The sequence below is a fragment of the Peromyscus eremicus genome, chromosome 4 (genome assembly GCF_949786415.1).
Source record: "Peromyscus eremicus chromosome 4, PerEre_H2_v1, whole genome shotgun sequence".
NCBI classification, from domain to species: domain Eukaryota; kingdom Metazoa; phylum Chordata; class Mammalia; order Rodentia; family Cricetidae; genus Peromyscus; species Peromyscus eremicus.
This window is the reverse complement of record NC_081419.1, coordinates 47,841,947-47,869,404: the sequence shown is the minus strand read 5'-3', so window position 1 is coordinate 47,869,404 and position 27,458 is coordinate 47,841,947. Positions and strand designations below refer to the sequence as shown.

The 27,458-nt window shown below is 43.4% G+C and overlaps 1 protein-coding gene and 1 non-coding gene across 3 annotated transcripts; one reads left to right on the top strand and one right to left on the bottom strand.

The window, feature by feature from the left end:
• Window positions 1–2,115: 2,115 nt before the first annotated feature.
• Bbs5 (Bardet-Biedl syndrome 5) lies at window positions 2,116–27,085 on the bottom strand. 2 transcript variants are annotated; one of them, XM_059260621.1, is made up of 12 exons: window positions 26,721–27,085; window positions 25,175–25,257; window positions 19,620–19,685; window positions 18,035–18,084; window positions 17,774–17,901; window positions 15,802–15,937; window positions 13,283–13,378; window positions 9,719–9,781; window positions 7,807–7,941; window positions 4,625–4,708; window positions 2,690–2,713; window positions 2,116–2,527 (listed from the first exon to the last, which is right to left on the bottom strand). In XM_059260621.1, the coding sequence occupies exons 1-12, from the start codon at window positions 27,023–27,025 to the stop codon at window positions 2,426–2,428; spliced, it is 1,272 nt and encodes a 423-aa protein (XP_059116604.1). In that variant the 5' UTR covers window positions 27,026–27,085; the 3' UTR covers window positions 2,116–2,425. The 2 variants fall into 2 exon arrangements, with proteins under 2 accessions (XP_059116604.1, XP_059116605.1); XM_059260622.1 differs by having other exon boundaries at window positions 25,175–25,253; window positions 26,721–26,828.
• Window positions 21,673–21,796, top strand: LOC131910157 (small Cajal body-specific RNA 4). The gene has a single exon (XR_009379018.1). It is a non-coding gene; the product is annotated as a small Cajal body-specific RNA 4 (non-coding RNA).
• Window positions 27,086–27,458: the final 373 nt, after the last annotated feature.

The window sequence follows — 27,458 nt, the reverse complement described above, 5'->3', positions numbered from 1 at the left end:
TCTTGCCATACAAGGGATATGAAGGGACAAACAATAATACAAAAAAGTAAAATAATAATCATTAAGTCTTTGGGGAAAGAAAAGACCTACGTACCTATGACTACTGGGAATATTTTGTAACTTTAAAGGCTAAAAAGGTCCTTTCATGAAATAAAAAGTTAAAAAATAGAACAGATGCAACCCTCTGAGAAAAATGTTGTCCCCAGAGAGAATAAAATCAGCCTGTGCTGCTGCATCATCTAATGTATATGTACATATTTATTATATATTTATATATAATTTAGAAAGCAGGCCTTGTTTAAGAAAACATGATATGGGAGTCTAGTTTATGGTGCTGATGATAATGGAACACCATACGGAATGAAGACATCATTTAAAGAACTCAGCCTGACATTGTGGCACACACCTGTAATCCCAGCACCTGTGAGGTGGAGTAGGAGAATGATCAGCTGCACAGTGAACTCAAGGCCAGCCTGGGCTATGTGAGACCTCGTCACCTCTCCCAAAGGTCCCCTTCGCTTGTATTTAGATGGTATTGCAGATTTCTTCCATGAAGCCCTTTACTCCACAATCATGATCACATTCTGAACTCAGTAGAGCTACAGAGATGCTAAAGTTCCAAGGGCTGGTGTTCATAAATGTTCCCCCACAACGTAAGCTCAGTGAAGACCCAACTTTTGTGTTGTAGGTCTGTGTTTTCAGTCTATACAGTCCCCAGGCCTCATGGATGCTCCATGAGTATTTGTTGAAGGAGCAAACACTCCCAAATCAGGGACTTACGTATTTTCAAGATTTACACTGTCTCTCCGTAAAGGGCCTTTTCTTTTAGTTTATACCACAGTGAGTTGGTGGTACTGCCAGCTGCTATAATGACAGCTGACGGGGAGAGCTCAGTGGTTCTTGTTCCATTTATAGATGTCATTAAAGGTTTGACCACACTGGACAGGGCTAACAGCTGCTCCCCTTGTTTAAACAACAAATGATTCATTTCTCTCCATGTAACACCTAACATTTGAAAAGATTAGTGAGTCAGATGCAAACACCAGGGTGTGACGTTTGAGGTGATTCCTTGCTTGTGAACCACTTTATAGTCTCGTTTGCTTGAACGGCAGTGAATGATGTTTATGGAAGCATTTTATTGTGATCTCTAAATACTGGTTATTATAACTCCATCCCTTAAACATGGAGAAATCTTTTTCCATTTACATGAACAAACCCATATGTAGTATTTTTTTCAGCAATTTTTAATGAATCAGGGCAGCACTAGGTTGTACTGTATATTTGTCTATGATTGTACATATTATTACGTCTTATTTTAAATGTATTTGTGTTCATTCCTTTCTCACTAATGACAAAGGGTGCCTTTGGCTAAGTATAATTATTTGTTGAAAGATTCCATAAATTTTCTTTAGATTGCCACTGTAGCCAAAACAACTGAATGATGTCAGTGAGGTCCAAAATACGTTATCTGAGAAATCTTCAAAGGAGCCTCAATGAATACAAACAAGGAGATAGTCAATGAGTGAACTAAACAATTTCCTTATAAAGCAAATGTGTTCTTTTCAAAACCATCGTAACACTACTTACAGATTAGCATTCTGTAGCTAAAATTATTAGTTTTTACAAAAATAAGCCCTTAAAAATGATGTGTTTAAGAATTGTAATTTGGGATGCCTCAGGCAGATCTTTGTGAGTTCAAGGTCAGCCTGGTCTACATAGTGAGTTCTGGGACAGCTAGAGCTGCAGAGTAAGACCCTGTCTCAAAAACAAACAAATAGAACTGTAATTTGTATTAGAGTATTACATTTAGAGTCCTGTGATAATATATTTAAACAAGACTTGTAGTTAAGAAGTATTTGGTTATTTCTTGAGCTGGGCAGTGGTGGCGCACACCTTTAATCCCAGTGCTTGGGAGGCAGAAGCAGGCAGATCTCTGTGAGTTCAAGGCTGGCTTGGTCTACAAAGTGAGTTCCAGGACAGCCAGGACTGTTACACAGAGAAACCCTGTCTCAAAAAAATAAAAAATATAAAATAAAAGAAAAGAAAAAAATAAAAGAAGTATTTGGTTATTTCTTAAGAATGATTTTTTTAAAATAATACTTTCAAAACATTAAGTGGTGCTGAATAAAATCTTTATTAAATCCAACATGATATAGTCACTTAATATCTGTAAAGTGCTATTTTACAAGTATTAGGTACAATATAAACATTTACAAACCAGGTACATTTCAGTTACAATTTTGAATATAATTTTTAGAAAACTGCCAGTTTTCTAAAATTAAGATATTTTTCCTTAGTTATTGAAAGCTTTTCTTAAAATATAAAATATAAAAGCTATAATGTAAAAACTATTCCATGCCTAGAGTAGGCAAGTGGTGTCTTAATGTTGAGATATATTTAAATAGAACTCCAGCTCAACTCCGGCTCAACTCATTACTTCCCAAAGTCCCTGGAGTGTGAAGCCATCCTTCAGTTTCTCTATTGCAAGCCCCAGCTCTTCTGAAAACACAGGTTCTCGGTCTTGTTGCTTTGGGGAAGGTAAGAAGATGAGGTGAGAATGGAAGATGGGCAAGGAAGAGGAAAAACAAGAAATGTTTCGCTAAGTTAGTGAGTGCGAGATGCTGCAATATTGAAACTCAAAAAAACAAAACAGTAACAACAACAAAAACTATAGGTAAAGTGTCCTTACCTTATTTCCATCAGCAAAATAAGCCTATAAGATAGAGAAAATGATATTTCACATGCTTCATACAAACTAAATCAGGGTCTAAGGAACAGGTAGTTAATTTTCAGAACGATTTGGTAACTAAGTCTAGTTCACATTTGGTTACTGTGCATCTAATAGTTCCTCTACCTACATCGATGCCATCAACACTTATTTCTTATGGTGGTAGAGGCCCTTAATCCCGGCACTCGGGGAGGCAGAGGCAGGTTAGAACTGTCTTAGTGTGAAACCAGACTGTGAGACCCTGTCCTTAAAACAAACAACAACAAACATTTTACACTTCTTATGCCAGTATTAATGTCTGAAAGAGTTGTGCTTCACGCTCTAAGCAAACAGGCTTTATAATTGATGTACAGCACTGTTCGCTTGAAAGGAAACAATGTTTTGGGGGCTTTAAGATGACTTCTCTGCTTCTGCTTTAGCAGATGGTGGCAGAGGGGCTGCAGAGATGGCTCAGCGGTTAAGAGCACTGGCTGCTCTTCCAGAGGACCCAGGTTCAATTCCCAGCAACCACATGGCAGCTCACAACTGTCTGTAACTCCAGTTCCAGGGGACCTGATACAGCAAAACATGAATGCACATACAAATAAACAAACAAAAACCCCAAAACAATTCCCAGCATCCACATGGCACCTTTGTAATCCAGCTCCAAGTGATCTGACACCCTCACACAGACATACATGCAGACAGAACACCAATGCACATAAAAATAAAAAGAAATAAATCATTAAAAAAAACAAAACAAAACAAGGTAATCACTTAGAACTGGGCATGGTGGCACATGCCTTTAATCCCACCCAACACTCTGGAGGCAGAGGCAGGCAGATCTGAGTTCAAGGCCAGCCTGGTCTACAGAGTGAGTTCCAGGACAACCAGGGCTACACAGAGAAACCCTGTCTCAAAGAATAAAAAAAAACAAAGAAACAACAATAACAAAATCAACCAAACAACCAAACAAAAAAGTGTGGTGGATGAAATCCCAGCACATGAATTTGGAGGCAGGAGGGTCAAGAGTTCAAGGCCAGGGGCTGGAGAAATGGCTCAGCAGCGAAGAGCATGTAGTTTAATTCCCAAATCACAGCAGCTGGCTCACGACCACCTCTAACTCCAGCTGTGGTGGATGTGAGGCCTCTGGCCTCCATGGGTACCTGCACTTATGTACACATATTAATACACAAACAATTCAATATAAAACAATTTACAACAACAAAAAACACAACAAAACAAAAAGAGACAACCACCCAACCCAACCACCCAGAAAGAAACCAAACCAAAGGGGCACTTCAGTGTGTCAGTATACAGTTCGAGGGTGCTTCATGCCAATTTCACATCTTTATTTGAAACAATTTGTTGCTGGAAGGAAGGTATGTGTTATGGTCAGATTCATAAGACTGTAGGATATGGAAACATTAGAAAGCATTACTTTATTGTTTTTTGAGACAGGGTCTCTCACTAAGTGGCCTTGAACTCACAGAGATCCACCTGCCTTCACCTCCTGAGTGCTAGGATTAAAAGTTTGTACTAACACACCCAGCTCAACATTATTAGTATGTTGGCTAATTAAAAAAATGCCTACTTGGAAACAGGCAAGTATATTGCTCAAATACATATCTTTCTAAAATAATGTAAATTAAAGAAAAAAATCATTTCATAAAGATGAATTCTGTAAAGACTTTAAATTATCATAAGTCAAATCCTCTAAATAACTGTTTTCAAACTATTTCCTAGGTTGGGAATTTAAAAGTATTCTCACAAAAGAAATTCTCTCACTTTAAAAAATTTCCCTCAAACTCACGTTGTTTCAAGTTTTACAACATTTTACACAGCTACACCATTATTAATTAGACATGACTCAGACACACACACATCACAGAAAATCTAGTTCTTTCTGGCACTCACCACAAAAGCATCCGTGTGATCATCAGAGTCTATTTCCACATCATCTGGAACCTGTTCAACCGTCAGCGCTTCAAGGGGCTGTGGCTGAAAATTAAGGTGTCAGAGTCAATATGGAACTAGTTCTTCTAGAAAAATCTACTGTGAGAACTGCAGATACTTGTAAAGGGCAACAGTGAAAGCCACTCAATCACTCTGGAATTCATATTCTATATTAAAACTAACGAGTTGTAAAAGTTCAACGTTAAGGTTTTAAATCAAGTCAACATCATCAAAATAATTAAAACAGAAAGGTGTACATATTTAGTGTATTTAGAGAATTTGAGCTAGAGTTTCTCTGTGTAACAGTCCTGGCTGTCCTAGAATCTACTTTGAAGACCAGGCTGGCCTTGAACTCACAGAGATCCTCCTCTGCCTCCTCAGTGCTGGGGTTAAAAGTGTGCGCCACCACTGCCCCACTTTCAATTTTTGAGATATTCTTAAAAGAAAAACCTTATCTCAATTACTTCTCTTTTAGACAGAAAAGGGCTAGTCAGAGAAGGCCACCCTGAAGAACTTAGAAGGCATCTGAGAAGTCAGAGTGGGTGACCATGGCTAGTTACGGGTGAGAACTAGGGTCAAAGGAGAGGAGAGAAGAAACAAAAGCTAGAGAGGACAAGAAGTGGAATGCTACCGACGTCTCCTGTGTGCCCTGCATTATGTACATGCAGCTGTGAGGAGGGTCTGTACACGCAGCTGTGAGGAGGGTCTGTACACGCAGCTGTGAGGAGGGTCTGTACACGCAGGTGTGAGGAGGGTCTGCACATGCAGCTGTGAGGAGGGTCTGCACATGCAGCTGTGAGGAGGGTCTGCACATGCAGCTGTGAGGAGGGTCTGTACATGCAGGTGTGAGGAGGGTCTGCACATGCAGCTGTGAGAAGGGTGTATGTACATGTAACTGTGAGAAAAGTGAAGCTAGGTGCCTGGGACCGAAAGTCAGGTTCCAGACTTGCTGACTTTACACCATTCCTCACGCAGGAACAGCGATCACAATCCGAATGGAAAGGGAGGGATAGGAGTAGGGAAGACTGGGAGAATCAAATTAATATGCAAGATAATGGAGAAAATGAAGGAAAGCCCCAAGATTTTGAGCACAGCTACCTTTGGCAATACTAGAAATAAGAAACATGCCAAGGCTACTCTCATTTAGCAATGTCCTGTTTGAGGTCTGATACATCTTACTGACTTGGATAATGAAATTATGAGATAACTTATGAAATAAGGAATTCAGTTCTGGGGGGCTGGGGAGACAGCTCAGTGGTTAAGAACCATTGCTGCTCTTTCCGAGGCCTGAGTCTAGTCCTCACTCCAGTCGGCTCACAACCACCGCTAACTCCAGCTCCAGGGGTCCAATGCTCTCTTTTGGGCTCTGAAGGCACCTGCACACACAAGCATATACCCTCACATATATAATTCATTTGGATTGCCCTGTGTAGATCAGCTGCCCTGGAAGTTGCTATGTAAACTATGCTGGCCTCTGACACACAGAGTTTCAGCCTCAGAGTGCTGGGGTTAAAGGTATACACCCTGCATATAATAAAATAATTTTTAAAAATTAAAAGAAATTCAGTATCAGGCCAGCAATCTCTCTTTATGGCTTGTTGCCAAGCCTGATGTCCTGAGTTTGATCCCAGATCCCCAGATCCTTTGTAGGAGAACCAACTCCCAAAAGTTGTCCTCGGACTTCTACACACATAGACATACATGTACATACACAAATAACGCAAAACATTCCAATAATTAAAATGTATATTTCTATTATTTGAGATGCTTATCTATGTGACAATATTCAAGAGTATTTAGAATATAAGATAAGTTGACAGTGTTAGGATCAGAAAAACAGATGTATACGGCATCCAGAAACATCTAAGTTAAAGAATCTGGAGGGGCTGGAGATGGCTCAGCAGGTAAAGATATGTGCTGACAAGCATGATGAGCTGTCCCTGCACCCTCATGGTAGGAGAGAACTGACTCCTGAAAGTTGTCCTCTGACCTCCACACACGTGCCATAGAACACATCCACGAAATAAATAAAAACCAAAGATGACACCGCTGGAGTAGCCAATGGTATTTATTCCTGAGGAATATGCAGAGAAGGGAGAGTAAAAGGTGGAATGCCTCAGTGAAGTCAGAGGACATGAATTCCCACTGCCCAGCCTGCTTCTGGTTCTCTCTGGCTCCACACCTAGTCCGAGCGCAGAAGCAGATGGAGAGGTAGTGGTTGGGGTATGGCTCAGCAGTCTGAATGCCAGCAAGGGCACTGATGAGAGTGGATGGCTAGACACTTACATTAGGGTGCACACTGGGGCCCCTGCAAGGGGCAGAGAGCAAGGGAACCAGTGATGGAGTGGTCAGTGATGGGACTGAAACGGGGGGCCAGAGGTAGAGCCTGGGGCAAGGGGACCAGTGTAGACAGGATGCTAGATCAGATGATGAGGGGCAGATGATCAGACCACAAGAAAGCTGATGCGCCTGGAGAGCAGGGATTGGAACCAAACCAGAACAGATGAGGAAGACAGGACATTCAAAACATCTCAAAACTAGCTGGGCACAGTTGTGTATGTCTGAGGTACCAGCAGTCAAGATGCTGAGTCTAAGGTAGGCAGGAGCTCCAAGACCAGCCTGGCCAAAAAACCCTAGCTCAAAACCAAGTCAACGGCCAGACAGTAAACACACAGAAACCCATAACATTTCTCCAACCTAGCATGTCAGAGGCACTGACCAACAGGAATGGAGATGGGCTGCACTGATGGAGCAGATTCTGGATTTGCTGCATGGGGGGACAGTGGGGAACAGGATGGTGTCCATGAGGCCTTTATTGTCCAAGCTAATGCAGCTATGGGAGGCTAAACCTAAAGCAGATAGAATGACAAACTCAAATCTGTCTGCATCAGAGGAGCCGTGTACACGGACGCTTTCCTAAAGAGGCTGCTCACCTAGGCTGGGGAAGAGGAATGACCAGAGAAGCAATCAGTCAGAAGACAGTACTAGTCACCAATTAGAGGTGGCCAGTCTGAGGCCATGCTCACTTGACCCAGGTCTACATATATGTTTACAGTTTGTACACAGTGAATTTATTTTTGGATTTCATAGGTATTATGAAAGCAATTCAGCAAACTCTATATCCATGATATCAAACAAATTACCTTTTCTTCCATTTCATAATTCACTCCAAATATCGGGCTGGCAGAATAGACTTTGTGAAGTGAGTTGATCTCCTTAACTGATTCCTGTAGTTTTTCCACAGGGTCTATTTTAAAGCCAAGAACATATCCTCCACTCTGTAAGAAAAAATAATGAAAACAAAAGCCAAGTCTGAGGGACAATACCTACAGGATGCCATGAAGGCAGGCTAACTGTCCTTGTTCTGGAGGATCCCCTAAGCTGCTCTAAAGAAAATAAACTCTGTGCCCTGAAAATTCCAAACACAAGAACGGAAGAGGACGGCGAGCCTCGGGGAGTCAGGGAGGAGTTGCCAGCGGCAGTAACCCACGCGGTCTTCTGACCTCCCTCCCCGAACCCTGCCTCCCTCATGCTCCCGGGACATATTCAGGTTGCACATAATTTCATCTTTAAACTCAAGCTCATCTTCCTGGATGAAAAATAGGCACAGGGGAGTGTGATGGCCAAAGGAACTAAGGTCTTTGTTTGTTTGTTTGTTTGTTTGTACTAGGTCTTGAGAAGGAATAGACTATCCATTAAAAAATGGTCCATTTGAAGTTATCTCCTTGAAGGGTTTGCAAAGCATCTTGACTATGACTGACTGCAGGCTGGTAGAAAGAGTATGTTTTTTAAAGTAGCATACTATAAAAGATAAGAGCATATTTGTGTTAAAAGCACATACTTTTGGGTTCAGTTCTGGATCAACAACTAATATTGGACAATATTCTTTCCTTACTCTAAGCCCCATTTTATTTATTTATTTATTTATTTATTTATTTTGGTTTTTCGAGACAGGGTTTCTCAGTGTAGCTTTGGAGCCTGTCCTGGAACTCATAGAGATCCGCCTGCCTCTGCCTCCCGAGTGCTGGGATTAAAGGCGTGCGCCACCACTGCCCGTCCTAAGCCCCATTTTTAACAAACCATAAAATGGTTCTCAAGTGGTTGTATTAACAGGATAAAGTATGTCCTGTTGGTACAGTTCCTGGGATGCAGTACTTAGTAAAAGGCAGTAATAGGCCATGGGAAAGAGAGAGTGGGCATTCATTTTTAAATTTAGGAGTGATTTTGTAACTCCCCCCACCCCCTTGTTTAGAAGAAAAAAGCAGGGGCCTGGGGGTACCTCTGATAACTCACTTAACAAACTGATTTGGAGGCATGGCTGCACATGCCTGCTATCTCAGCACTCAGGAGGCAGAGGCAAGTGGATCACATGCTCAGGACCAGCCCGGTCTACATAGAGTTCAAGACCATAAGTAAAGTACTTTAAAAGTCTCAAAGGGACTTCTGTAAAAACACAATATAATGGGCACACAGCAGTTTATAATTAGATACTGCTCAGTCTGTGAGAACATAAAGTCTCGGAGTATATGTGCTTCTCTACATATCCAACGCAAGTATGAGTCAGATAAACCTGGGATGAAAATACAGTCCCATCCCTACCAGCTTCAAGATTCTGGGGAATGTGCCTAACCCCTCCAGGCCTCAGTATCCTGGACTGTAAGAGGGGAAAACAGCCATTTCATGGAGTTATTAGATTGAGATAAAGTATGAACTATGTTGACCTAGTATAGTGATTTCCCTCACAATTATGTTAATATAATGATGATAATGATTTTATCTGTCTAATGAGCAAACTGGCACAGAGTAATACGATGCCCACACCTACAATCCTAGCACTTAGGAGGCTGAGGCAGGAGGCTCCTGAGTTTCTGGTCACAAACACATAGGAAGGATTTTTTCCTACAGAGACAGGTACTATAAGACTTCCAACACTTCATAGATCTTCATGTTATTGCCGATACTTTTGCATGTCAACTGGTTACTATAAAATAACACTAAAAACCTAGACACATCGTTAAAAATTTATCAGTTTAATAAAAATATAAAATATCTTACCTGCTGAGAGCTTTCTATGACAAGAGCCAAACCAAATTTTGAATCTCTGATCTTTATTGAACGCTATATAAAGTGAAAAAGAAAAAAAACACACATTTTTATTATCTGATGGTAGTAACTCTTCAATACACATTTTAATTATGTAATGTGCTGTAGCCCTGGCTTTTGAAGAAGAGTCTCATACCTCAGGCAGGCCTGGAACTAACCATGAAGCCCAAGCTGGCCTTGAACTCTGGGAAATCCTCCTGTCTTAGCCTCTTGAGTGTTAGGACTATAGGACATCCACTTTTGCCGAAGAACTACTCTTCATAGTCTAAACGACAGAAGTCCCTCTCTACCCTCTCCCGTGGGAATCAGTGAATGACAAGACTTGGACTGAAGAGAGATGGCAAATGACAAAGCCATACACAGAAGACAAATATGTAGAGCCATCCGATTCAGCTATCCCTGACTCCTGTGATCAATGGGTCTTCTGAAGGTTTTACACAAAAGGCCGATGATTTTCAGTTTTGAGGAGTCAGTATCTTTGGAGCTCCTGAATCAAGGTTATGTTACGTGTACCATTCTGTTTTCACACCTTGCCCTGGTTAATTTTTTGTCAAATTGACAAAAGTTAGGGTCATCTGGGAGGAGATCACCTGAACTGGAAAAATGCCCCCACCAGACTGCCCTGCTGGCAAGCCTGTATGGCATTTCTGTAATTCATGATTGGTATGCAAGAGCCCTGTTCACCTGGGTGGTGCTACCTCAGGGCAGGTGGTCCCGGGTTCTACAAGCAATCAGGCTGAGCAAGCCATGAGGGTGCTAGCCAGTAAGCAGCATCCCCCATGGCCTTTGTATCAGCTCCAGTTTCCTGTCTTGTTTGAGTTCTGCCCTCGCTTCCCCCAGTGAAGGACTGTGCTGTAGAATCAGAAGTGGAAACAAGCCCTTTCCTCCCAAAGCTGATTTTGGCCAGGGTGTTTATCACAGCAACAGAAACACTCACTTGGAATTTGTGTGAGCCCATGGGGTACTGTATGACAGATCTGACCACATGTTTTTGGGAGGATTGTGATGGCATTTGAACTTCAGGCTAGAAAAGCCAGTAAGTGCTCAAAGCCTAATGAGCTGTTTCCTGGGGAGCAAGTGAAGTGTAGCCGAAATCAACCCTTTCAACCCTTTGCTCCCTACGTTGCTTTGGTCATAGTGTTTCATCACAGCAATAGAAAACTAAAACAAACATCGATCTCCACCTATCTAACTAGGTGACACAGGCTGGTCACACAGGGCGCTCATGCTCCCTCTCCCCCCCCCCTCTCTCACACACACACACACACACACACACACACACACACACACACACACACACAGCTTGGCCCTGTGGAGTAGAGTAATGGCTGAAGCTAGAGCTGAAGTTGGAGTATGACTACCACAGTGACAAGCTGTGATGTATCATATTGCAAGCTGTTTGGGTCAGGCTGAATTCATTCCAGAGGCCACATTTGGCAACTCTATTCTTAAATAACAAAAAAGTATTCTATTTGAAGAACAGAAAGCACAAGGTTGTTTACTACTCAGTAAGTATTCAGCACAACAGGGGTCAGGCTAGGTTAGCCACATAAATGAACATGGAGCAGCAACAAACACTGTGCATGGTGGCATCATACTGTAACCCCAGCACTTGGGTGGGTATAGCAGGAGGAGTGCTGTGAATTCAAGGCCCAGCCTGGGCTACATGGTGAGTTCATCAGTTAGCACTATAGAGACCCTGCCTCAAAAAAAATCTCAAACTAAACAAAACCAAGCAATAAACAATATACAAACACCAATTTATCAAACACCCATGTAGACTATCATATCTTCCCAGCCTTGGTGACAAATTATGTCTGGTGGAGTCCTTGCCTAGTTTGTACAAGGCCCTAGGTTTGATCTCCAGTATACAAACAAAAGAAATGATATTTCTTTAGATTTCCTTCCTATCAAACTATGTATGATTATCCATTTAATGTGTTGCTTCCTCGGCCAGAATGAAGGCTTTGCACCAGCAGGGGCTGTGCGTTGGTTCAACGTCTTGACTGTTGATCGTGGAGCACAAAGTGATACTGTTTTCGTAAGGCTTCTACTGCTGTGATAAAACACCATGACCAAAAGCAACTTTGGGAGGAAAGGGTTGATTTCAGCTTATGTGAAAACCACAGTCCATCATAAAGGGAAGTCAGGGCAGGAGCTCAAGGCAGGACTGAAGCAAGGCCAAAGTGGATTGCTGCTTACTGGCTTACTCCTTTTTTACTAATATTTATTTACACGTATGATCATGTATCTGTGTGTACGCTATGCATGTGTCTCTGGAGGGTGTCAGATCCCCTGGAGCTGGAGCAACAGGAGGTTGTGAACTATCTGATATCGGGCCTAGGAATTGAACTGGGGTTCCCTGAAAGTGCAGCAACCACTCTTTACTACTGAGCCACCTCTCCAGCCTCTTGGGGAGCTGTTTCTTTCTTTCAGTGTTGGGGACTGAACCCAGGGTTTTGGACATAGTAGCAAGACACTCTATCAGTGAGTTACATCCCTAGTCCTTCAGTCCTTTTTCTTATCTGTTTTTGAAACATGGTCTTACTATGTCACCTTGGCTGGTCTGGAACTTGCTATGTAGACCATGCTGGCCTTGAACTTACAGAGATCCAAGTGTCTCTACCTTCCAGAGCTTGGAGAGAGAGAGAGAGAGAGAGAGAGAGAGAGAGAGAGAGAGAGAGAGAGAGAGAGAGGAGAGGAGAGGAGAGGAGAGGAGAGGAGAGGAGAGGAGAGGAGAGGAGAGGAGAGGAGAGGAGAGGAGAGACAGAGAGAGACAGAGAGAGACAGAGAGAGACAGAGAGAGAGGGAGGCAGAGAAAGAGAGAGACAGAGGGGGGAGAGAGAAAGAGCCCACTACCCCTTGTACATATTTCTCTCTTAATAGCAAGTTGAGTGGCAGAATCCTTGCCTAGCATATGCAAGGGTCTAGGTCAATTCCTAGTTCCACAAAAAAACAAAACAAAAAAAAAAACCAAAAAAATCCAACAAGTTGATAACTACTATTAATTTTTTAAGAAAGAAACAGTCTTGCTATGTAGCCAAGGCTGGCTAGACTAGAACTTGCTATGTATACTAGGCCTGAACTTGTGGAAATCCTCCTGTCTTTGTTGCTCTAGCATTTGATTTAAAAGTATTTACTATGCCTGACTTATAAATACACTGTCTTTTCTCTGTTAAAATAATAAAATCAACATTTTGAAGCTATGCTTTTATTTACTTATTTTTAAGTGTATTTTAAAAATTATATTTATTTACTTTATTTATTTGGGAGGGACACATATGTATGCCAAAGTGTGTATGAGTATGGAGGTCAGAGAACAACCTTTGGAGTCGGTTGACCTTCCACCATGTGGGTCATGGGGATCGAACTCAGGTTTGGTGGCCCCAAAAGTATGCTTTTAGTTAGTGGAATATAGAAAGGAAAAAGCCCAGAACGCAAATAAACCCAAACATGCAGTGATTAACCGTGTGACTGTTCTAGATTCAAAGGAGGTCACTAAAGTCATGGACTTACAATTTGCAGATAGGGTATGCTGACATTAAAACTGTCGTTCATATTCGCATGCCACACAATTCTCACATTGGTAATAAAAAACGTTCCTAAATTTCCCTGCAGAAGAGAGAGAGAGGGAGGTCAATCCATGATTGCTTGTTTGTATTCCCAATCTGTTTATGAGACCCAGAATAATTCTGATTATCACAGCCGAGATTAACACAAGAATTGAGTACTATGGAGTACTGGTGACTCTACTGTTTACAGGCTAGCACAATCAGAGGACTGAACGCCTGGACCCCGGAGTCATTAAGCAATAGGACACCAGTACAGTTAAAACATTAAAGTTAGCATATTTGTCTGAGGACAAAGTTCTTTTTAAATTTTTAAAAATTTAGTGTGCGTGCGTGCGTGTGTGTGTGTGTGTGTGTGTGTGTGTGTGTGTGTGTGTGCATACAGGTGCATATGAGTGGAATTCACAGGACAACTCTCTGGAGTGAGTTTTCTCTGGCCACCTTATGGGATCTGGGAACCAAACTCAGGATGTCAAGGCTGCATGCAAGCATCTCTACCCACTGAGCCATTTCACTGACCCACAAAATTCTACCTGGCATATTTTGTCAAATGTAAAATGGGGGGTTGAATAAATAACCCATTTTTTGGCTGTTATTATTATTATTTTAAAAAAAAAACCTTAGCTGAGTGGTGGTAGCCCATGTCTTTAATCCTAGCACTCGGGAGGCAGAGGCAGGCAGATCTCTGAGTTCGAGACCAGCCTGGTCTACAGAGTGATAAGCCAGGGCTCCACAGAGAAACTCTGTCTTGAAAAAAAATCAATCAAACAAAGCAAAAAACCCCAACTCCCCTCCCCAAGAAAAAGGCCTTTAATATAGTTCTTGAGACATAGCATTTTTTAAGGATTAGATCTTTCTATACTTATTATTCAAAACTTGAGATATGCCTGAGCAAAGGAGTTACGGTAACTGAGAATAAAACCACACTATAATCGCTATCAACCTATCAGAGATATCTGACGACCCTTTAATACTGACTACATCAAAACTACAGCCAGCCAAGTGGTAGTGGTGGTGACACACACCTTTAATCCCAGCACTTGAGAGGCAGAGCCAGGTGGATCTCAGTGAGTTCGAGGCCAGCCTGGTCTACAAAGAGAGTTCCAGGACAGGCAAGACTGTTACACAGAAAAACCCTGTCTCAAAAAACCAAATCAAAACAAACCTATCTCAAAAACAAAAACAAAAACAAAAAACAACCCCCCCCCAAAAAAAAACACAAAAGCAAAAACAAAATACCAAAAACCACAGCCAGATATGGTAATTCACCCCATAATCTCAGGACTTGGGATGCTAAGGCAGGAAGACCAGGAGTTTAGGGCCAACCTGGGCTACGCAGTGAGACCTTGTCTCAAAAGACAAAACTTGGGGCTATAGAGATGGCTCAGTGGGTAAGAGCACGAGTTGCTCTTTCAGTGGACCCAGGTTCAATTCCAGAATCCACAAGGCAGCTCACAACAGTCTGTAACTCTAGTACCAGGCATCCAATAACCTCTATCTTCTGGCCTCTATGGGCACCAGGCACACATGTGGTATAAAGGTATAAACTTAGGCAAGATACCTATACACATAAGATAAAATAAACAGCACCACCAACAAAAACAATGAAACATTTTACAAATTACATTTATTTATTTTTGAGGCAGGCTCTCATTTTGTAGCTCTGTCTGGCCTAGAACTCACTAGGTAGACAAGGATGGTTTTAAACCCACAGAGAACTGCCTGCATCTGCCTCCTGAGTGCTGGAGGCAGGCTGTGGCCACCATGCCACACCCATTTTTAAACTATGTCTGTGTGGCTATGCACATATGGGTGATAGCATCCACGGAGACCAGAGGCATTACATCTCCCTGGAGCTAGTGGCTGTGAGTTAGTGGGTTCTGAAGCCCAGTACTCAGCTGAAGAAGTTGAGTTCTAGGGCAGACTGGATTATATAATAAGGCCCTGTCTCAAAGCTAAGCACACATACAGGATAAAAGGTCTTGGTGGAGTTGGGTGCATGCTTGTTAACCCTGTGACCCAGAAAGCAGAACTAGGAAGGTTCTCCACAAATTCTTGGCCAGCCTGCTCTACATGGTGAGTGCCAGGCCAGCCAGGGCTACATAGCAAGACCCCGACTCAGGGGGATACTTCTATCTGTCCTCGCCACATCATGGTTCGCCTCTACCAGTGTGGTATGAAGAACAGTGTGTTGTGATGCGTGGGCAAGTGTGGCTCTGTGTTTCTCACCTATGGAAAAAGTGGACTGAACTAGATCATCTCTGAGGCCCATTGCACTTCTTGGGTCTGTATAGAACAGAAGTTGATGTAAAGGGCTCAAGGCCATGAAAATTAGAATATAACTTCATATCTAAAGCTGTAATTTATCCAGATCTCTAATGCTAGTTTTAACAATTACACAAACCCAATGATGAGTGGGAAATGCTGTCAAAACAGTCCCAAAAGACTCATTACTTTCCACGATACCTGGTCGCTGGATAAATTCCATACACCATTGATCTTATCATACACATGCTCTTGTGGTAATAACCTCAGTTGCTTGTTTTGAATGACTGCACTTCTCAGTTTAAAATCACGGTACATTTTAGAAGTTTCATATGCTCTATGGAAAAGAATAAAACAAAGACCAATCAATCCAAACAGAAACTGTGTGTCAGGCTATCTTTACTCATCTAGTAGCTACATAGCTGTTAAAGCTTATGGACATCACTCAGTTGTGGTGAACTCAAACACTCTTCAGCGGTTGTGGTAGCACATGCCTATAATCTCATCACCTGGGAGGCTGAGGCAGGAGAACTGCAGACAGTTTGAGGCCATCCTGGACAACATAATGAGTTCTAGGCCAGCCTGGGCTATAGAGTGAGACCACTTCAAAAAACAAAACAAAACCCCAAAGAACAAAAAAAAAATAGTTTTCAGTAAGGATGGGTAATTCTAGTTTTCCGTCATGGTAGCAGAATGCTGACACATTTAGTGTGAGTGACATCCATTCCTTCATTCCCACTGCTAGTCAATGTTAGCATGACTCTTTGACACAGGTCCAATTACTATTTTCACTACAGCCTGAAAACATTATGCTTGCATTTATCCATGCGCAGAAAACTGTGTCAATGCTAAAGGGATCTAGGGCGGAGAGGGAGAGGGAGGAAAAACAAAACCTGATTTTCCTTTCGCTAGGATTCTTTTATGTTGTTAAGCAGTAGGGTTTGCATTCTGTCTATAAATCTTAATTTCCTTTCGTTCATTATCTTCAAGACATAACCAGTAGGAGAATGGAACTGCTTACTCTATTCATTTAGGAAGGAACATAGTGTTTTTCTGTTCTGTTTTTCACGTTTGTGTATGTATGTGCCTGTGTGTGTGTGTGCATACATGTGCAGAGGCCAGAAAACAACTTGTGGTAGTCAGTTCTCTCTTGCCATGTCAGTTTTGGGGACAGAACTTAGGTTATCAGGCTTGGTAGGAAGCACCTTTACCTGCTGAGCCATCTTGCAGGCTCAGAACACACACACACACACACACACACACACATATATATGTTTTTTGAGACAGGGTTTCTCTGTGTAGCTTTGTGCTTTTCCTGGAACTTGCTTTGGAGACCAGGCTGGCTTCCAACTCACAGAGATCTGCCTACCTCTGCCTCCCAAGTGCTGGGATTAAAGGTGCGCGCCACCACCACCACCACCACCGGCAGAACACAATATTTTTACATTATTAATAGAAAGCAGCTTCTATGCTCCCTTCATAAAGCATTTCAAGCTTTTCATTTTATCGTATTTTAAATAATTAGATGTTGGCCTTGAACTTGCTATGTGTTCTGGTCTTGATCAAGCACTTCTTAAGTCAAATCAAGATCTACAGTTTAAGTGTCTGATCATGAAAGCTGAAACATATATATGTGTTGCTATAGTGCTGTGGATAGGACCCAAGACCTAGAGCATGCCAGGCAAGTGCTCAGCCATCAAGCCACACCTCATATACCCCGAGACAAACACTTGTACACAGATGTTCGGAAAAGCATTATTAATAATCTGAGTAATTATAAATTATTTAGGGAAAACTTCTGAATGTCTATTTCTGCTATAAAAATCTTTTAAACTCATTACTTGAAATTTTTTACCTTGGTAGCTAATTTAGTAGAATCTTTCCTGTCGTCTTCCATTTCCCAAAGGGTGGTGATATGTAGCCCAGGGTGGCCCAGACCCCCTCATCTTCCTGCTCTGCCCTCTGGAGTGGTGAGATTACAAATGGGTACTACGCTTGGCATCTTACACGATTTATTAATTCTTTCAAGGTGCTTGACTTATGATAAGGAAGTGTATTATTCTAAAGGCCTGGGATGTTTGCAACGAAGATACCGTCGTACATCCAAACTTTATCCTTTACACCATTACACCACTACTCGGCATTGTCAACGGTCTGAGAGGTGCGTCTGTACCTGTGTACTGCGATCACAGAAGTGAAAAGTCTGGGGCTCCCAGGAACCAGATTTGTGAAAATAAACTCAAACCGGGTGGTGTTGCATTTTGTTAATATATAAAGAGCTTCAGTTTGGCCTCGTAGTTTCTGTAAGGACAAATTGATTATAGAGTTCAGAGTTGCAGAGCAAGTTCACATGGTGGGTGGCAACAAGTCTCGACTTTAAATCTCCAGTGTTTCCTCACTGTACATCTACCTCATCAGACTTTTTCAGACTTACGGAGTTCGCAGTTCTTGTTGTAATACTCAATATGCAGTTGTAACCAATAGCTAAAATTTAAAAAAAGACAAAGAATGTAAGGAGTATGGTATCGTAAAGTGAGAAACATAATATTGTAAAAAACAATTAAAAACCTAGAACTTTAAAGTTTTGAAAACTAAACACGAGTGGAAGTACAACTTCTAAGATTTGTATGAAAACAGTACAAATTGAGGTTGGGGATGTAGCTCAGTGGGCAGAGCGCTCTCTCAGCAACATGAACCCTGGGCTTGATCCTCAGCACCGGATAAACAGAGTGAGGCGGCCCACACTTCTGAGTCCAGCACTCAGAAGGCGGAGGCAGCAAGATCAGAAGTTCAAGTTATTTTCAGTGACACAGCAGGTAAGAGGCCAGCCTGGGATACATGGGACCCCATCTCAAAAAGATAAAGAAAGAATGAAGGATATTATTACAAGAACTTGAGGTCAGCTGTGCTTTGAACAAACAAAAATATTCCTAATATGGGAAAAGAAAATGTCTAAAACCCATGACACCATTTACCAAACAACAAAAACAAAAAAACCTTATCACTGTTACATCAAAAGAAAGTCTGGCTACCTTTGCCATAAACAATAGAAACTGTATGGCATGTTTTCAAAGACAATCAAAACCAGACAAGGAGCAGGGATGGCTGAGCAGGAAAAGGCACCTGCTGCACCAGCCCAGAGACCCCAATTTGATGGCCAGAGCCCACGGAAACGGTGGAAGGAGAGACCTGACACACAAAGCTGTCCCTCGGCACACGCACAGCCCCACCCCAGACACACATCATGCACACACACAATAATAGCAAAAAATGTAAAGAGGCCAGATGGTGGTGGTGCATGCCTTTAATCCCAGCACTCAGGAAGCAGAGGCAAGTGGGTCTCTGTGAGTTCGAGGCCAGCCTAGTTTACAGAGCGAGATCCAGGACAGCCAGGGCTACATAGAGAAACCTTGTCCTTTTTTTTGTTTTGTTTTGTTTTTTTGAGACAGGGTTTCTCTGTGTAGCTTTGTGCCTTTCCTGGAACTTGCTTTGTAGACCAGGCTGGCCTCGAACTCACAGAGATCCACTCTGCCTCCCGAGTGCTGGGATCAAATGTGTGTGCCACCACCGCCCAGCGAGAAACCCTGTCTTGAAAAAAAAAAAAAAAAAACAGTAAAGACAAAAACTATCCCCTACAAAAGCACTAATCCCATATATGCCTTACAGCACGGACAGACTGAAACATATGAACAGATCGTTTCTTTTGCATTAGGATATAGTATGTGATCAGTCTTTGATTTCAGAATGTTTTCTTAAACAGTAACTTTATATTTCCACATACTTCATGGTATAAGCTTAAAAGAAAATCGCTCCTGTGTTTTTACAGCACTGGGGATTGAACCTAGGGCCTTAAGCACATTAGGCAAGTGCCTACCACTGAGCCTTGTCCACAGCACTTTAGATGTTTTGCTTGTTTGTTTTAAATTCAAAATCCACCATCCAACTTTCTTGAAAAATGAATTCTCTCCTCTCCCCCACCCCTCCACCCCCTTAGCATCTTATCTAAGAAGAATACTTACAAAGATTGACTCTGGGTAACGCCAAGGAATGCCAGATGATTCTTAAGTTTGTTACTAAGAGTCTACCTGAGGACAAAGTGAGAACAGATTAGCTGAAGGCCCTTTTAGAAGCACAGGATGAGGTGGGAATGGAAGCTGTGGCTAATAGCTTGATGGTCCGATGGCCAGCACTTGTGGAAGGTGCATCCTGTGATCCATGTGCTCGGAATGAGCATGGTGCTGCATGCCTGTGATCCAAGTGCCTGGGGTGTGCACTCACAAGGACTAGATGATCCAAGTGACTGGGATGTGCACTCACAAGGAGTAGATGATCCAAGTGCCTGGGGTGTGCACTCACAAGGACTAGATGATCCAAGTGCCTGGGGTGTGCACTCACAAGGACTAGATGATCCAAGTGCCTGGGGTGTGCACTCACAAGGACTAGATGATCCAAGTGACTGGGGTGTGCACTCACAAGGACTAGATGATCCAAGTGCCTGAGGTGTGCACTCACAAGGACTAGATGATCCAAGTGCCTGGGGTGTGTAGTCACAAGGAATAGATGATCCAAGTGCCTGAGGTGTGTAGTCACAAGGAATAGATGATCCAAGTGCCTGGGGTGTGCACTCACAAGGACTAGATGATCCAAGTGCCTGGGGTGTGTAGTCACAAGGGCTAGATGATCCAAGTGCCTGAGGTGTGTAGTCACAAGGAATAGATGATCCAAGTGCCTGGGGTGTGCACTCACAAGGAATAGATGTTCAGACATGATACCAAGTTTGAGGCCAGTCTGGTTTAGATGATTAAAAAGGAAAAAGGAAACGAGTATGGGCTGGACAAGGCAGCCCTACGGTCATGACCTGCCTGCTATGATGAACTCTATCCTGGAAGTGAGACACAAAATAAACACTTCCCTCCTTAAGTTTCTTTTGTCAGGTACGTTGTCACAGACGTGAGAAAAGTCACTGAAACGTAAGTGCCATGAGTGTCTCTTAGCAGTTCTCATTTTGTGTGCCTGTGTGTATGTGTTTGTGGATGCACAAAGTGCAGAAAACATGGGAGAGCATCAGTTGGCCTCCTCTACCACTCTCCACCTTGTTTCTTCCAGGCAGCAAGCCCCAGGGATCCTCCTGTCCCACCCTGCCTCAGTGCTGGTGTTCCAAGTGTGCACAGCACCACTCTGGTCCTTCTAAGTGCAGAGGTGGCACTCCTAAGTGCTGAGCCGTCTCTCCAGTCCGACAGCTCTCACTTACACAAACCATGTGCTTAGAGGGCTAATTCTGTTAGCAGCACAGGTATGAGAGGTTGACTGCGGTCAAAGCAGAAGTTCCTCAATGCTAGACCAAGAAGTCCAGAGGCAATCCTACCAGTAATAAAACTGAGTTGGAGTTTAGGCTTAAATTTGGGGCAGGCAAAACAATTTTAAGAAGAGCGCTGTGGTGGTGAACGCCTTTAATTAATCCAGCACTGGGAAGGTAGAGGCTGAGGCCGAGGCAAGGCAGGTGGACCTTTATGAGTTCCAGGCTACCAGCCATGGCTACATAGTGAGAGCCTGTCTCAAAAGCAGAGAGAAGGCCTGGCATGGTGCTGCATGCCTTTAATCCCAGCAATTGGGAAGCAGGTAGATCTCTGAGTTTGAGGTTAGCCTCGTCTACAATAAGAGTTCCAGGGCAGCCAGGACTATTTAGAGAGACCTTTCTCAAAAATAAAAAACATAAACAAAAGCAAAGAAAAGAGAGGATATGGTGGTTTGAAGAGGTATGGCCCCCACAGACTCATGTGTTTGAATGGTTGACCTACAGAGAGTGGCATTATTAGGAGGTGTGGCCTTGTTGGAGGAGTGTGTCACTGTGGAGGTGGGCTTTGAGGTCTCCTATGCTCAAGCTATGCTCAGTGTGGGACACAGTTCACTTCCTGTTGCCTGTGGATCAAGATGTAGAACTCTCAGTTCCTTCTCCAGCTCCACGTCTGCCTGCACACTGCCATGTTTCCTGCCGTGATGACAAGGGACTAAACCTCTGACACTGTCAGCCAGATGCATTTAAATGTTTTCCTTCTAAGAGTTGCCGTGGTCACTGGTGGACCAAAACTGACTCTGATGAAGCAAGACTTTGTTGATACACTCCTCCTAGACAAAGAGGTGGAGAGAGCAGCCCTTATTGGAGAAACCACAGGGCTGACTGTACTATCCAAAAATTTCCAGCACTCTCTTTGCTTTTTTGAAATTAATTTAAACATCTATTGAAGAGAAGTGGGTATGCTTACTCAACGCTGTAAAATATAAAAAAAAAAAAAAAAAAGATAGAGTTGTCATGGTCATGGTGTTTCTTCACAGCAATAGAAACCCTAACTAAGACAGAGGACATGATGTAGTTTGGTTCCTCATTTACTTATGTAATATTAGAAAAGCCGAGCAGCCTCTCAGTTACCACCTATGGAAAAACAGGAAGGGTGTCTGCTTTGAATTAATGCTACTAAGTGAAATTACATATACAAATATAAAAAATAGCAGTTGGCAAATAATAGACATTAAAAAACTGTTAAGAGAGTGTGAGGGAACTTGTGAGGGTTGGAGGGAGGACAGGAAATGATGAAATTATATTTTAATTAAAATATGTTAATAAAATGTTAACAGTGGTTCTATTTTTTTTCCTTTTTTCTTTGAAAGGGGGAACAATGATGATTGAATCCAGGACCTGAGACTTGACAGGCAAGTGCTCTACCAGAGAGCTCCAGCTCCAGCCCTCCTCCCCTCCTTCTCTCCCCCACACTCCTTCTCTCCTCTCTACCTACCCCGCTCTTTCAGATCCATGAGCTTTATCATACTAGGATCCATAAAGCCACCCTTGTTTAGACAATGTCACTTTATCACACAGGCTGTTCTCAAATTCACAGTTTCCATTGATGCTCCTGCCTCGGCCACCCAAGTGGCTAGGACTAGAGGTGTGTACTTCTAAGCCTGGCTTAATATTGTAATGCTTTACAAACTAATTTTTATGACTTAAACATTATAGGGCACTGATTTCCTTGAATCACTTCACTTAGGTAACAGTTTGTCTTTTATACTTTTCTATTAGCATATCCAGAATCATTTCACTTAGGTAACAGTTTGTCTTTTATACTTTTCTATTTTATATATATATATATATAGCATATCCAGAAAAAGAAGTTATGGAATGCTGACAGTTTGCCTTACAAAACTCCCAGCCGACTCTCTCCACCATTTCCTGCTCACTGTTTATCTCCTACAAGTTACAGGAGTCTTGTGAGGCCTCTTCTCTCCTGAAGGAGCCCTCCCTGCAGCTCCATGTCCGTTCTTCCAGGCCTGGACTTCTTTCTCTGTCCTTGTTTCTTCTAATCTCCCCAATGAAATCTCTGTGCCCCATGTCACTCTCCACGGCTCCAGTGCACAACGCTAATCTGATCATTTCACGACAGAGTACTTAGAAGTGGATTAAATGTGCTAGTCTTCTGAGATACCCACAGCTTTAAAACAGGGGTCCTGAATAGCACAGCCTTAAGTTGGTCACTTGGAAACTGTCTGAAAGGAGCAGATGTAGAGGGTTGGAAGGCAGAACTCCCCATCCCCTCTCTACCTTCATTTAAACCAAGCTTCCTGAGTTCTAATAGGATTCTGGTACTGTGAGGGGATTATCTGTAGCCAGGCTTCCCCATCCCCTTGTTTTGAGCAAAGAAGAAAAACCCTGGATGACTTCAAACTTGTGATCTTCCTATGACCACTTCCTGAGTGCCACTAACGAGCTACGTTCCCCAACCCCAGGAAGCCTCTCTGCTCTCTGTCATAGTTTGATTCCTGTTGGCTGTGATAAAACACTAACCAAAAGCAACTTGGAAGGGAAGGGATTATTTGGCTTATACTTCCAGGTCACAAGCCATCATTGAGGGAAGTCAGGTAGTAGAAACCATGGAGAAACAGTCTACTGGCTTCCTAATTCACAGGCTCACAGTTAGCTTAGCTTTCCTACAGGGCCCAGGACCACTTGCCTAGGGATGGTGCTGCCCACAGATGTCTGGGCCCTCCTACATCAATTAATAGACAACCCCCCACAGACATGCCCACAGGCTAATCTGATCTAGGCAATTCCTCAGTTGAGGTTTCTCCCTTCAGACAACTCTAGGCTGTGCCAAGCTGACAATTAAAGCTATCTAGGACACTCTCTATACACCAAAGTACTGATACAGGATTCTATACTCAATGAATACTTGATGAATCAAAAAAATGTTTTTATTATGCATGGTCTCTATTTATTATGGAGGATGTACTGTCACAAAAGCCTTCTTGTCAATCACTATAGGAACAACCAAAGTTTCTCTTGACTTCCTCAAGGCAACTCACTTTTCACTAAAGATTTAGCCTTTGGACAGTAAAATTATTATTCTGTCCCACAAAGCACAAACCAAGACTCTTTGTTTGCTCTTAGGTGTTCAGACTTCACCCTCCCTGTGGTCCAACTGACACCAGGATCATTGAGAAATGTAAGCATGCACACCTTTAATCCCAGCAGTCGGGAGGCAGAGCCAGGCCGATCTCTGTGAGTTCGTGGCCAGCCTGGTCTACAAAGTGAGTTCCAGGAAAGGCGCAAAGCTACACAGAGAAACCCTGTTTCGAAAAACCAGAGAGAGAGAGAGAGAGAAATGTAAGCATGCCTTTAAGGACAGGCCCTAGAACTGGCAGGATCTGCTTGCAGCTAGTGGTAACAACAGCTTCTTCACAAAAAAACAGGGGCTTAGTAGGATAATTCAGAACAAAGTCCTGGAGAGCACGTAGCCACCCAAAGCTGCATTAAGCCTGTTCTGCAGTAAGGTTACCGTCCCTTCCCCAGGACACACTGATCCTTTTATCTGAATGAGGTGGGTTCCTCCCCCCTGATTCCTCCAGAAACCCTGTAAGTTCCCTCCCCACCCCGCCCTCTGAGGAATACTAATGAGCTTCAGGCCCTGTTGATGGTACACTGACGGCTGGCTCCAGGGACAGCTGCTTCAAGTTTTTAGCTTCAGGCAATTTGATTTGAGAAGGAAGTTAGAGTCCAGCTGTTTCTCAGTGGCAGTTTAAAAAAACAAAAACAAAAACAATCCCACAGGGTTTTCTGCTACTTGACTGACAAATAGACGTCTCAATGTAGCACTAAATTTTCTCCTTGCACACGTCCACCTCTAGGGGTCATTCTGAGGGGACCGTGCAGTACTTCAGGATTAAGGTGAAGTGTGACCACAGATACCACAACCATGAATATTCTGTATTCTTTTAGCAGGAGGAAGATCCAAGGGTAGGAACTATTCTATGATGCTTACAAACAGGGCCCCTGGAGTTTTAACCATTACACTAGAAAATCTCATGCCTTGAATCAAGACTCACTACCGATGGGCTAAAGCTGAGAGAGAACCTGTGTTTCCTATCTGTAGGATTAATACCTACCAGTTCTTCTATTTGAGAAAATCTGTGGACTTAACTTTGTTCTTCTCACAATTACATTTACATGTGATGCTTTTTCTCCAGCTAGTGCGAATCAACATTTAAAAATTAAACCACAGATACAAAACTCAAGTCTACTCACCTCTATCCCCATTATTTCCTTTTGTATCTTCAATTGAATCTAAACAATCAATAAGGATTTCTCCAGGTCTTGTTTTCATCTGTCTAAAATAAACACAAGACTGTGAGGGTTATAACTTCACCTCTATCTGCTGCCAATCTACTTAGGGAAGAGACATAGGCACAGGGCACACGACAGTGTAAAGCACACAGCACTGAGTGCTCACGCAGTTGGAAATAACTTCCAGACAAGGCGGTCAGCGAGCCCCGAGTTGACCAGGGCCACTTGGGAGTCAGCTAGATCCAGAGTGGAGTCTTGGATAATAAAAGGAAAAGACCAGAGACTGCATGACTGAAAAACAGGAACAAGAAAGGTAACAGAGGTGGCCGGGACGAAAGGGGACTGAGGAGTGAGAGAAGTATAGTTGGGTGACTGAGGAGAAACACCTGTCGAAGAATCTGGAACTCCATGATGACAGGCCTTATTCTGTGGGCAACAGACAACCCCCAAGAGGTTTCAGAGTAGAGGAAGGCCAGCAGGCAGTTATGGAAGGCATGATTTTTTTTAAAAAGAGTAGTATGAGAAGTATCCTTAGGGGGCTATAGTGACATGGCTCGGCAAGTTAAGGTAGCTGCCGCCAAGACTGATGACCTGAGTTTGATCCCTGGAACCCTAACAAAGTTGAGATATGACTTCTGCATGTTAACTTCTGACCTAGCCTCCTGCATCGTGCACACAGAAAGCACCCCAGGCCCTTTTGCTCACTTGTGTTTACACAGCCGCTGGTGTGTAAATCTCCTGCACTAGAATGAGGAAGGGTGTATGATTAGCGTTCCCTCTTATTTCTTGTCTCTATCAGCAAAGTACCCAGCATGTGTGTGATAACTGTCTGCTACACTCAAAATGTTCATGAAAACTGGAGTTTTGTTTGGATTAAGATACCCCGCCCCCCAGAACTATAGAAAAACCATAAAAGGTGTGCAATGAGGTACGGTAGTTTGTAATTTTACAAATATCCCTTCCTTTGACTTCATAAAGGAACTAATACCGTGTTAGGCATCCAATTACCACAAAAACCGAGAAATGTACCAATATTTCATTTTTCCATTGAAGGAGGTGCTGTTCACGATAAAGCACTATTAGGAGGTTGCTGGGGAGCCCCGTATTTATTGATCCAAGAACTTCAACTTTGATGTTTTTCCAACACTGTCTCGGCGCCCCCGACCATCTTCTCTTTAAAGCATGCTCCCCACAAACAGGGCTTCCGTTTGATAAGCTCGGAAAGCTTGAGATTCAAGCTCAGCCCCGACACAGGGCCTGCGTGGTCGGAAGTTTTGGAGAACTCCCCCTCCCAGCGCCCTCATTTTACAGTCACGCTAAGCGTTCAGAGGCAGTGCTATGCCGGGTTTTGTTCTAGAACCCTGCTCTCCGGAATCCCTGCCCTACGTCGCCTCCAGCGCTGCACGCGGAGGGTCGCAGCCTGGACGGGCTCCCACTCCGGCTAGCAGCCGGCCAGGGCAAGGCAGGGGACCGCAATCGCGGGGTCCCAGCGCGTGCAGAGACTCACTGCGAGGACACGTCGAAGCGCACGTCGCGGTCTTCCCACAACACGTCCAGCACAGACATGGCCCGGGAGGCAGCCCGCCGACGCGGTCCTCGGTGGCGGTCCTGCGGCGTCTTGTGGGCTCCAGGGCAACGCGCCGGTCTCGTCACGAGCTCTACGGCGGGCGCCGAGGCCCAAGCTTCCACCTGGTAGTGCACGCTCTTTCCCCGGCCCTTTTGCGTCACTGGATCGGTTTGAGGCGGGAGTCTGGGAGGGTCCTTGACTTCTGAGCCACCACCTCTCTGGTCTCCGTGCACATTTTTGGCCATTTCAGCCTTCCTGCTGGTTTTTTTTTTTTTTTTTTTTTTTTTTTTTTTTTTTTTTCTACACCATCCAGAAATCTCAACTTCACCAAATTACGTTCCTGGTTTGGTGAGGCTCTCGCCCTGCCCACCTCGCAGACCCTGGGGGTTCTGACTCTGCATTCCAGCCCTGGCCTCAGAACCTGCTGAGGTCCTACTCTGGTCTGGACCACTGCTTCCCCAGATGTGTGCACCGCCACCCCTTATTTCACAAGCCAACTCTGGGGTCCCTCTATTGTGAGCCAACAAAAGACGCGCGCTTTAAACCATGCGCGGTCCAGAGTGAGCACGGGATAAACACTTACTCTTGTCGGTTTTTGTTTTTGTTTTTGTTTTTGAGGCAGGGTATCACTTGGTGGCCCAGGCTGGCCTGGAAATCGAACAGCTTCGGCTTCCCTAA